The 13,093-nt window shown below is 40.4% G+C and overlaps 1 protein-coding gene across 8 annotated transcripts in view; it reads right to left on the reverse strand.

The window, feature by feature from the left end:
- SYNE2 (spectrin repeat containing nuclear envelope protein 2) overlaps window positions 1–13,093 on the reverse strand; it is a 316,273-nt gene that overhangs the window by 213,644 nt on the left and 89,536 nt on the right. For all 8 annotated transcript variants that reach the window (XM_059693959.1, XM_059693921.1, XM_059693929.1 and 5 more), the window contains 3 exons: window positions 11,299–11,480; window positions 6,800–6,996; window positions 3,406–3,506 (listed from right to left, as the gene is read on the reverse strand). In XM_059693959.1, the coding sequence (XP_059549942.1) occupies window positions 3,406–3,506; window positions 6,800–6,996; window positions 11,299–11,480 (480 nt within the window). The remainder of the gene's footprint in view (window positions 1–3,405; window positions 3,507–6,799; window positions 6,997–11,298; window positions 11,481–13,093) is intronic.

Raw genomic sequence — 13,093 nt, forward strand, 5'->3', positions numbered from 1 at the left:
GGGGAACCAAACTTTTCCCACCCAAAAATGTGCCTTATGGCATATTGATTTTAAGCTGGTTATTAAGGAACAAGAGTCAGAAAGAACCTTTGACCGCCCCCTTACTTGCCTAAAGGAATACAGAGAGGGGAAAAAAAATGTTTAAAGGAAGGAAGCGCCGCCTTCGTGTGTAAAGGAGGAAAGGGAAGACCAGATAGACACATGCCAGTAAGGTCTGAGTGCCAGTCAATCACACCTGAAAGAGACGGCGGCCAGAACAGGCATTGCCACTGCAAGGATGTGAAACCTAAATATTTAAACTTTGAGACAAAGGAGCCACTCTCTCTCAGGCACTGGGCTCCTGACTGGTGTTACCGAGAAATGTGCTCTCCTGCATCCACTAATGGACTAATGGGCTTTAATTAGCGTGAAGGGTGAACCATACGTGGCTGCACCATGGATTAAACACTGGCTGTGCTTTTGGCTTTATTGGAACCCCAGCTGCACTGGCTTAAAGGGCATGGGACTCTGGAAACCGAGGAACGTAACTGCAAACAAATCAAGCCTTTTTCCACATCTCATCCTCCCGTGTGCATCTCAGAAAATTCATTTTCTGAAGCTATCACAAGAACCTTGCTCCCACCAACGACGGGGGAGTTTGATTCTCTGGAAACAATAATATACAGTAAATGGAGCCGACAGGAAAAATCCAGCAAAGCCTGTTTGCTAGACTCCACCCTGGATCCCACTGTTCCTGGGTGGCCCAGGAGGAATTTGTTTACCACATGTTTGCTCTTTTACATCAACCCATAAATTGCCTTTAAAATCCCAGACCCCTGCCTCCCTCTCCTTTGTCCAGAATGACCAATAAACCTCAACAGCCCAATGCAGCTTCGGGCCTCATATTCTTATGGCACCCCCGCAGGTACATCAGTAATGCATATTGGACATTTCCTCCTGTTAATCCGTCTCAGGCTGTTTGAGCATTAGCCCAGCCAGAAGAAATCAGAAGGTGGGAGGAAAGTATTTTGTGTGCCCTGACACAATACATCTAAACATGGGTTAATTCAAGAGATGCCCACGTCCACAAACACACTGACATCAAAAATACCTGGAATATTTTAAAGATCCTAAAAATAACACTACTAAAGGACTTGGTTTTGCTATCCTAAGGAAGTGAGAAACAATCATTTTTCCTTAGATTCTTGCTTAGCTGGTAAACTTGTCTACTTTGGGAGCAAATTTTGCTGTAAGAGGGAAAAAGCAAAAGAAGCTACATCTTACTTCCATTCTCCTTTAACCTTCATTTGCTTTTGTTTCCTATTAAGAGTATTTTTTATATAAAGTAAAAAAAAAAAAGAGTACTTTCTGTATATTTTTGCATCGTTTCATGGGTGATTGGATTTCTAATTTTATTTTTTAATATGAAAATTAATTAGGAAAGGATAGCTTCTCAGTAGGTCAGAAATGAATGAACTGTATTATAAATCCGAGTCTCAGCTTGAGTCTCTCTTCCAGAGTCAGCAATAAGCCGCTTGGTGCCTCAACATAACAGATGGAAAAACAAAGGCCTAAATTTGTCAAATAAAATGCAATAATATGACTACTCGTAAACGACTTGTAAACAACTGAGAAAGTAGTTTTTAAAAAAGATAAAATAATATTCAAACATATTTACTAAGTTCACAGCACTCATTTATCTTTACAGAAGCAGAATCCTATATAATAAAAGGCTAATATGCAAATCAACTGAATGGTGAATGACTGGTCAATATGACACGCACTGACCACCAGGGCGCAGACACTCAATGTAGGAGCTGCCCCTTAGTGGTCAGTGCACTCCCACAGGGGGAGCGCTGCTCAGCCAGAAGCTGGGCTCACAGCTGGAGAGCACAGCAGCGGTGGTGGGAGTCTCTCCTGCCTCTGTGGCAGCGCTAAGGATGTCTGACTGATGGCTTAGGCCTGCTTCCCATGGGGAGCAGGCCTAAGCCGTCAGTCGGACATCCCCTGAGGGCTCCCAGACAGCGAGAGGGTGCAGGCCTGGCTGAGGGACCCCCACTCCCGAGTGCACGAGTTTCGTGCACCGGGCCTCTAGTAAATATATATTTTCAGCTCAGTGATTTTTATGAAATTTCACCTACAACATTTTGTTTAAAAAGTCAATGGAAAAAAGTGACTAATCAAATGGCAATCTAACTGTAATTCAACACTATTTCAACAAGCAAGGATTAAGAGTAGAATGCAATGCTCCCATTTTTATGAATTATATAATTCCATTTTTATGAAAAGAAAAAACAGGTAAAAGAGAAATATAGCCCTGCTCAGTCCTTAAAATGTTGGCCCACAGACAGAAGGATTGCGGGTTCGATCCCAGTCAAGGGCATGTACCTCGGTTACAGGTTCCCAAGCCCTAGTAGGGACATAAGTAGGAGACAACCAATCAATGTGTCTCCCTCATTCTCTCATGTTGATGTTTCTCTCCCCATGCACCCCCCCCCCCTTTCCTCTCTCTAGAAACCAATGAAAAAAATATCCTCGGGTGAGGATTAAAAAAAAAAAGAAGAGAAGAAATATGGAAAATTAGACTATGGTGAGGGTTGCACAACTATGTCAATAAACTAAAAATCACTGAATTATAAATTTTACATGGTTTAATTTTATGATATGTAAATTGCATCTCAATAAAACTTAAAAATTACAATAGACAAAAATTTGATAGTGCTAGAATTTTTAAAAAGCCTGCTAACTTAATATGTACTATATAGTGCCTATCTAAAGCTGTTTTAGGCAATTCATCACCGTTTAATAAATTACCACTTTTAACTAAAAAAAAAGAACAGGTAAGAGCATTTGAGATCTTACTTCCTGATATATGTCATCAGTCTGGCTCAAATAAACTCTTCATTTTTTCCACCACCATTTATCCCCTCTATGTCCTCTTCCACCCCCATCCACACCCTCCACCCCCAAAATCACCACACTGTTGTCCATGTCCATGAGTTCTCTTTTTTTTTTCTTTTTTGCTCAATCCCTCAACCCGACCCTACCCCAGATCTATCTTCCTGCTCTCGGTCTATGAGTCTGTCTCTATTTAGCTTGACAGTTCAGTTTGTTCATTCAACTCCATATATGAGTGGGGGGAAAAAACAACAAAAACATTGGCAAAATTACTCTACAGTGAAAGGAATTGGAATACTGGTTGCCTGGGGTGCGGACTACAGACAGGAAAGAGAGACAATGGAACATTCTGGGTCACGGAAATGTGTTACATTATGATTGTAGTATGATTTATGTAGGTATATAGATTTGTCAAAACTCAAAACTGAACATTTAAATTCAATATGCAAATTTAAGCTCAATTTTAAAAATTAAACCATTAGTAGGGTATGACAAAAATGAGCTTGATTTGTACTTATAAAGACATACCTGAGCTTTATCTCCAGTCCCAGGTGCATCCTTTGAATACTGTAGAAACTGCGCCACATAGGTCATGATTGACTTTTCATCGGGATCGACAACATCCACATCTGCAAGGTATGCCACACTATCACTTAGCTATCGATGTCGTTCACTGTTATTAACACTCAAGACAGGCTATGCCATAAACGGCCTTGAAATGAACCAAAGCAGTCAACCAGCCATGCCATCTCTGGCCACTCGCCCTTGCTCCAAGACAGCAGTGGTTAAGGACTTAGGTCGAGCCAAACAGAGCTCAGCTGACTCCTGGCAGCAGTACATGCACAGCTTCAATGACTACTATGCATGTTGTATGGATGGGAGCGTAAGCAGTGAGGGAGGGTGGAAAGGAGGAAAGAAAGCTTTCCGCTTTCCAGAGACACAGTACAGAAACTCCACCAGGAGGGTAGCAACATAAAGCAACTGGAATCCTTTCCTGACACAGTGGTCTCAGCATGTATTCAGTAAACTTTCCCAAAATACATATTGTATGAAAAGACATATTTTCAACACGTCCACAAGAGCCTGGCTGGTGTGGCTCAGTGACTGAGCATTGACCCATGAATCAGGAGCTCGCAGTTTGATTCCCGGTCAGAGCACATGCCCGGTTGCAGGCTCAATCCCCAATAGGGAGTGTGCAGGATGCAGCTGATCAACTATTCTCTCTCATCACTGATGCTTCTATCCCTCACTCCCTCCCTTCCTCTCTCTATAATCAATAAAGACATATTTTTTAAGAAGACATCCACACGTTATTATTCGTTCATTCATGGAACAAACATATTCACTGAGAGCCTTCTATGGGCCGAGTTTGGTGCTTCATTGACAGAGTCCATGATGAAATAAATTTAGAAAATGCTGAATTAAACAAAGTTTATAAAAATATTATAAATTCCTTAGCTGTAGAACTTTCCCAGACATATAATAAATTAGGTAGATCACAAAAATCACAAAAATGGATTATAATATGTCAAAACAAAATATACACGTAATTTTGGGATGTTCCCAAAACAACCAATGAAAATTATTGGGGAAAAGAATCTTCTGTTTATTAATTCAGTTAAACTTAATTCAAAAAATATTTATAGAGGTCCAACAAATGCAAGTCACAAAGAGGGACTACTGTACAGCTTAGGGGCCTTATGTTTCATCCCTTTAATCATTCATCAAGCAGATGACAGACAGTTGAGTAGATCGAGATGCCTTAAGAAATCTTCCCCTCAAGGAGCTTACGGTTGGGAGTACTACACACTCTGCATGGACCCAACGAGTGCACTAAGCCAGCTAAAGGAGCAAGTAAATCTAATTTCTACACAAATAATAAAATCCTAGGCAGTAGGCATATAAAGATATCAATAAAGCTGGGGGTGGGGTTTCATAAAAGGAAGAATCCTAAGAGTTGAGTTATTCTATCTTTTAATGAAAAAAAATGTAAATATAATAAAGAGATACATAAAATAATGATACTGGCTTAACTAGGATTTTTTTAAAACTGCTCATTGTATGAAGCTATGCATAATGATTAAATGCTTTAACCAAATTATATCAAAAGGTAATTCCCTTATCCAAATATGACTATGGTATTTGGTTTGCATAAATAATCATGGTGTATTTCACATTTTTTATCTAATATTTAAGATACTTAAAATGAATTATGGACAATCATTCATAGAATGGAAATATGTGTTTTTTTTAAATATATTTTATTGATTTTTTACAGAGAGAAAGGGAGAGAGATAGAGAGTTAGAAACATCGATGAGAGAGAAACATCGATCAGCTGCCTCCTGCACATCTCCCACTGGGGATATGCCTGCAACCCAGGTACATGCCCCTGACCGGAATCGAACCCAGGACCCTTCAGTCCGCAGACCGACGCTCTATCCACTGAGCCAAACCGGTTTCGGCGGAAATATGTTTTTATTATATAATCTATTCCATTGGTTGCCTAGTTATCTTAACAACCACGAATTTTATACTAATAATATAGATTTGGAGAATCAAAGTACATGACTTTGGGTACTGAACACACAATACAATATACAGATGATGTATTATAGAATTGTATACCTGAAATCAATATAATTTTATTAACCAACTAGAGACCCGGTGCATGGTGGGGTCCCCCAGCCTGGCCTGTGGATTGCGAGAGGGTGCAGGCCAGGCCGAGGGACCCCACCAATGCACGATCAGGGCCAGGGAGGGACCGCGTCTCACCCAGTCCCAATCGGCCAGACCCCAGCAGCAAGCTAACTTACCAGTCAGCGCGTCTGCCCCCTGGTGGTCAGTGTGCATCATAGCGACTGGTCAAACGAACAGTCAGACACTTAGCATATTAGGCTTTTATTATATAGGATGTCACCCCAGGAAATTCAATAAATTTTTTTTAAATATGCAAGAAGCATTAAAAAATATAGTAATTAAGAAATAGGGAATAGAACAAAGTATGGAAAAAATTCAAGGATACTGAAAAGCCAAAAAGGAAAGAGAAAAGACAAAGAAAGGGGAAAAAAGGAAGCAAAGAAAGGAAATGAGAGAAAAAGTTAACATAAGAAGAATTAATAACAAGCAACATGGGACCAGACTAATGACAAACCTGATATAAAGAAGAATGGAATCATTGTGAACTTAGAAATATCACCTAATTCAACTCCTGAAAACAAATGCAGTCCAAAAAGGCTAAGTACCCGTAAGAATGGGCACATACGGCGGCATGATCTTGGTTTCTCATACCATTCTCCAGTAAAAGGAACCAGGGCTCATTGGAGAAATGGCCCCAGGACTGGGAAAGGAAGTATACAAGATAAGCCTGGAGGATTATAGTGCCAAAAAGTGAGGCTATGCCCCAAAACACACAAGCAAATGCCACATTGGTGGAGATTTGTCGAAAGAGTACAGCAGCCAATTGAAAGAGCTCCCACTGGCCAAACCTTTGAGCTTTAAAAGAAATTTTTTTTTTAATTTGAGCAATAAAGTGGTATTGAATACAACCCAAAGTATGAAATATCCATGAGTCCATACTGACATAAATAAAGGGTTGTATAAATAAACAGATGGAGAACAGACACACCTCCTGTGCAGAAGAATTCCAAAGAACTCAAGGAAGGTGAACATAACTGTCCTAAGTGTGAGCTGCACATGGAGGCGTCCCTGTGAAGAGTACAGTACGGAGAGAGAGGAAGCAAAGCGTAACTGAGGTTAACTAACTGGTAGAAATTCTTAACTTCATGAAATTTAACAAAGCGTTTAAGTTCAACTTTCCAGGACTAAAAGACAATGCTGCTCTGTTTGCTTATATACGGGTATTAGAATCTTCAAATCAACGTCACACTGGACATGGTTTTAAAAAGAAAGAAGTGTCTTTACCTTCTGGTTCCAACAACTGGGGGATTTTTAATTCTCGTTCTGCGATGCTGAAGGCCTCTCTCAGATTGTCTTTGTTGGATCTCTGCTCCACACTCTTCATGTCAATGAGGTCTGGTCGCAAGGCATGAATGACGGCCAAAAAGGCCATCCCATTTCTCCAGCTTGACTTAAAATCCGTCACACTGACAGACTCAGACCTACCACAAAAGGACAAAAAACATGACTTATACTACTGAAAAGAATATGTCAAAGCACCCCACTCTCTTCAACAGTAATTAAAACAAATCTGAGTGACTCAAATGAATCACAAATCATCCTGGGGAAATATTTTATTTTAATCTTGTGGTCAAATTAAAGTCAAACGCCAAGTCTGATGAGGCTCACGATACTACAGAACATCGGTTCTCTAAGTGTGACCCCGGGACCAGCAGCAGCAGCAGCAGCACCAAGGCTGCAAGTGCTAGAAATGCTCATTCTCAGGCCCTGCCCCAGACCTACGGAATCAGCTGGGGGGAGGGAGGGCTGAAATCTGTGTCTCTCAAAGCCTTCACGCGACAATGATACTCAGTTTAATGTTCCTCATTCAACAATCTGTTGGCTCGAGACTGACTTAGAATCTCTACATACAGTTAAGTTCCTTTCACTAGGGGAAAATTTATCTCTCATTGGAACAAACTAAATGAAATACTGTGCCAGACCAATAATGGCCCGTAGCTCATCGGATACAGAGACCTGGTCACTCCTCTGCTTCACACTGGTCATCACAGGTGAAGGGCCGAACAAAATGTGGTGTATACATGCAACGGGGTGTTATTCAGCCCTAAAAAGGAAGGACACTCTGAGGTGTGCTACAACATGAATGAAGTTTGAAGGTGTTATGCTGAGTGAAATAAGCCGGCCACAAAAGGACAAATACTTTATGGTTCCATTCATTGAAGGCACCTAGAATAGTGAAATTCATGGATTAGAAAAGTAGACCACTGGTTGCGGGAGGTTGAGGGGAGGGAGAAATGGGAAGTTTGGAGCTGGATAGTGGTCTTGGTTGCACAACAATATGGATGTACTCAATGCCATTAAACTACGTACTTAAAATGGTAAATTTTATATTATGTATACTTTATCACAATAACAAATGTGGGGGGGAGAACAACTTAGTAGCTTGTTAGTGTATTTAAAATAACATTTCTCACTACAAGATTTTGCCCTGCTTAATTCTCCCCCCTCTGTATCTCCCCTCCCTTGCAATGTTGCAGCCATACTGGCCTCATCCTGCTTTTCTACAGTCACATTCTTCTCTTTTGGGGGGAGAGGGATGACATCTGATCAATGTTTATTTAAAAAAAATTTTTGCAATTATAGTTTACACTTAATATTATGTTGTATTACTTTGACGTGTACAGAATAGTGCTTAGACAATCAGATACTTTACAAAGTGTTCCCCTCTGTTTCCAGAACCCACCTGGCACCATACATAGGTATTACATGTTACTGACTATATTTCCTATGCTGTACTTCACGTCTCCATAATCGTGCTCTTTTCAGTCCTTCTGCTACTAGGCAGCTTTCTCCCAGATCTCCGTACACCTGAAGCCTTCTCCTGCAAGTCCAGCTCAAAGGTCTCCTCCTCAGAAAAGTGCTCTATACCCACCTAAGATACATGCGACCCCCTTCCTACCCTGGTCACTGCCAGTCATCGTTAAGTCCTTCCCAACCTTATCGCCAACTGTAATTGTATTTATTCACCTGCTCCCCCCACTAGGGCGCAAGCCCCTTGAGAGCACTTTTCTTGGCATCATGGTAGAGTCACCCCACAAATGGTAGCTGGTATAGAAAGATGCTTACTATATATATTTCAAATCACTCCATCAGTCACTAATGTGTATCTGACAAGGGAACCGTTATTCAGTATTTGACGAGAGATGAAGATACTATAAAAGAGTATAGTTGCCTACAAAGTATAGGAAAAATTCCAGAATAACTATAGTTTCCTTTAATATCCTATTAAAAAAACACAAGGAAATTCAATGGGCTAATTTAAGGTATAAATCAAATCGTAAAAGCTACTCAAGGAACAGTCTGCTTCAGATGACCTGGGCTTTCCTTAAGAAACAAAGCCTAGCCGAAACCGGTTTGGCTCAGTGGATAGAGCGTCGGCCTGCGGACTGAGGGGTCCCGGGTTCGATTCCGGTCAGGGGCATGTACCTGGGTTGCGGGCACATCCCCGGTGGGAGATGTGCAGGAGGCAGCTGATCGATGTTTCTCTCTCATCGATGTTTCTAACTCTCTATCTCTCTCCCTTCCTCTCTGTAAAAAATCAATAAAATATATTTTAAAAATAAAAAAGAAAGAAAGAAACAAAGCCTAAATTATGAATGTGAAACTACATAGTAGTCACTGATTTTTTTATCTTATTTAACAAATGCCTATGTGGTCCCTACTGTGTCCAGAAATTGTTCCAAATGCTGTCAAAAAAAACAATTATTATAACAAACTTAATAACCCTAGGAAGTCAGTGAGTATCGCCCACATTTTATGCGTGAGGAAACTCAAACACAAGGTGTCTTCGGTCACCAGTCAGAAGTGCTGGGGGCCACGACTCAAACCCAGGGATTCGGCTTCCGAGTGTGCGCTTAGAGACTGGACTGAATTGACAGCTAAAGAGACGGGGGCTGGGGGCAGGGCCAGGCCACCTTCAGAGTGCTGAGGGGCCAGCACCAGCTCCGTGCTGCCTGGCAGGCACTGTGCTCAATAAAGCACCAGGCTATGAGGTCAGCTCTGCACTGAGGAGCAGAAACCAATGCACAAAAAACATGTTGCTGCCAGGTCTTAGAGAGGGCAGGGGTCAGGCTCCAAGGTGACTGGAAGGATCGGGGCTCATTTACAAGTCTCAAATGGGGGCCCGAGTGATCTTCAGAAATAGGAAGATACACGTTTCTTACAGCACAGTCATACATGTGTGTCCTAGAGAATCACAGAACATTGAAATAAATGGTAGCTAATAATACCACTAGGGATGGCCAAAAGTAGGATAAACTCCTGATGAGTTACTTAAGAATTAATTATTGCATCTTAATAAGTTTAGCATAAATGCCATAGTTGAAAAATAAGGGAGGACACAGGGAAAAGATAAACTGTGGTAAAATTCATGAACTTTGAAAGAGTTTCATTTATCCATAAATGAAACAAATCTGAGTAGGATGCAATAATGCTTTTCCCCACATACTATATTTGGGATTTAAAAATTTTAGAAAACTAAAGTAAATTGGTCTCTGGAAGGTTCAAGAAAAAGTTTGATTAATATTTATAACCTGTAAGATATGCATGCTTGGGTGCCTCACAGAACAGAGGTAAAGCTGAAGGCAGAAATTAACATCTCCGTCTTTCATTAGGAAGGAATTACTCAGAAGCCCGCATTCTCTGAAAGGGCTTATTAGCAACACATTTATGCCTCTATTTATGCAGACAATGCTATGATGTGACAAGGAACTCCCCAGCTCTTCTCCTGGTGAGTTCTCCTGCATCCTAATTCTTCATTTCTCTCAAACTCCATCCCGGCAGTTAGTTAAAATGAAAAAGCAAATGTCTCCCAAGAGCAGAAAACAATTCTCTTTGTGTGTAAAAACAACAACAACAAAATTATGAGCACTAACTTCCCTTCATCATCCCTACTTTTTAAAAACATGCACCCTCTTGTCTCTTTGTTTCCTGAGCTCTGAGTTTCTGAACAATGGGAACTGTGGTCTTTTAATGTAGTCACATACAGTTCCAGGAGGTAATTTTATAAATTGGTTACTTATTTGCTTCTTTGTTCATTCATCCACGAAGCGCACATTTATGGAGCATTACCATGAACTCACATTATGCCAGTGGTTCTCAACCTTCTGGCCCTTTAAATATAGTTCCTCATGTTGTGACCCAACCATAAAATTATTTTCGTTGCTACTTCATAACTGTAATGTTGCTACTGTTATGAATCGTTATGTAAATATCTGATATGCAGGATGGTCTTAGGCGACCCCTGTGAAAGGGTCTTTCGACCGCCAAAGGGGTCGCGACCCACAGGTTGAGAACCGCTGCATTATGCTTAAGTTCTAAGGAAGCACAGTCAATTAAGACATAGTCCTGACTTTTAAAGAGCTCCTACTGTGGTAAAACTTTTGGAGTCTAAGTCCACCTTCCCAATGCACAGGGGAATTGTGCCCAAAGACAAGGATATTGGCACTTTACTGCACAAAGAGGCCACCTCCGCATGTGGATGGGAGTGAGGTGAAGTTACCCAGATGATACCACCTTCTGGTCCTCAAAACCAGGGGTGGCTGAGCTCACGGACTTCCACATTTGGAAAACACACTGTGAGAGGAAGGGGGTGGTGTTACGAGAGGGAAGCGTTCGGTAGTGTTACACCAGTTGGCCTGAATTTCAAACCTAGAGGTCAGCAACTCTGTGTTGGTGGGTACAACTGTCCTGTGTGTCTCCTCTGGTCGTAGCAAACTACTTACGTGGCACACTGCTCCTGAGCCCACAAGAGAAGAGCTTTCTTTGCAGACATCTGCCACCTTTTCTGGGCTTTGGAGCATTTCTTCGCAGGAGGACTTGAGGTAGGAGATGACTCCGCCACACTCACATCGCCCAGGGGAGGTTGACTGGAATTGCAGGAAAGAGTCTGGGCAAGTTCCTCAATCTAAGGAAGACATAATTATAGTTAACATACACAGGAGCATAAGCTAGCAGCATGGAGGCAAAACCTTCAGCCAAGCCCAGCTGGCGTGGCTCGGTGGTTGAGCGTAGACCTAGGAACCAGGAGGTCACGATTCAATTCCCAGTCAGGACACATGCCTGGGTTGTGATCTTGATCCCCAGTAGAGGGCATGCAGGAGGCAGCCAATCAATGATTCTCTCTCATCACTGATGTTTCTGTCTCTCTCTCCCTCTCTCTTCCTCTCTGAAATCAATAATATATTTTTTAAAAGCACCAGTCACACAAAAAAAAGTTGATTAAATTTGAACTACATTGAAATTATGAATGTCTGTTCACTGAAAGATTAAAAAGGCAAGCCATAAAGTCAGAGATTTACAGCTTATACATACCCAACAACATATCCAGAATATATTTTAACATTCTATAAGTCATTACACACAGCATAGCTAAAATAAAAATTTAATCCCAAGTATTAGGATTATGGCGACACTATAAATGAGAACAAATATGAAAAACTATTTGGCAGCACCTACTAAAGCTGACGATCACTTGCCCTAGGGCCCAGGGCTCCATTCCTGGAATAGTATATGCAACAGAAATGAGGGCTTGTACCACTAAAGGGCCTACGCAAGAATGTTCCTAGCAGCTTTATTCATAACAGCTAAAAACTGGCAACAAAAGATATGTCCATCAACAGTACATGCTTCAAAAGCATGAATCTCACAGCCAAGATGTTAAGTGAAATAAGTCACGCACAAAAGAGGATCTGGTGTATGCAAGAGAAATCACTTATACTTCCCTTTATATGAAGTTAAAGCCTTAGTTTTGCAAACCTTATTGCCCATCAATTCCACTTCTAGGAATTTGGCCCATAGAAATAATTAAGATTGTATGCAAAAGTTTTATCATAAGGGTAGTCTTTTTGGAATTGCTTACAATCACACACAAAAATATGAGCATTCTGACTGCCCATTAATGAAATACGTACTTTAAAATAGAATACCATGCTTTCATTAAGAAATGTATAAGTTCAGAAGGATATTAGAACAGGTTGAAAAATATGAAGAGTATGACCCTATTTTTTAAAGATTTGTAGAGTGTCCCAAAAAATGTATACACACACTTTGAGTAATTATAAAGGCAGTGTTTATTAAAATACACTTCATTTTCAAAATTGAGCTATCAGCTGTTAAAGTATATATACATTTTTTAGCATACCCTATACATATATGAATATATATATTAATTATTGCTGCATATATCATGAAGACTGTACAATAAATTACTTAGAGTGTTTATCTATGAGTCGTGGAGTTAAAGACACTTTTCCTCTTTTTATTATCTATACTGACATTTTAAATTATATTTCAAATACCGTGGAAAGTATGAAGAAATCATATAAATGTCTATGAATTATCAAATTTTAACATTTTATCACATTTGTCTCACATTTTTTAAAGAAATACAACACAGCTACACTTTAAGCCTTCTGTCTTTCCCTCTCCAATTTCATTTCCGAGAGGGAGAAAACCACAATCCTAAATTTACTTTTCATCATCCTCATGCATATTATTCTATAATAACTACAAATGTAG

The sequence above is a fragment of the Myotis daubentonii genome, chromosome 1, assembly GCF_963259705.1.
Source record: "Myotis daubentonii chromosome 1, mMyoDau2.1, whole genome shotgun sequence".
Lineage (NCBI taxonomy): Eukaryota > Metazoa > Chordata > Mammalia > Chiroptera > Vespertilionidae > Myotis > Myotis daubentonii.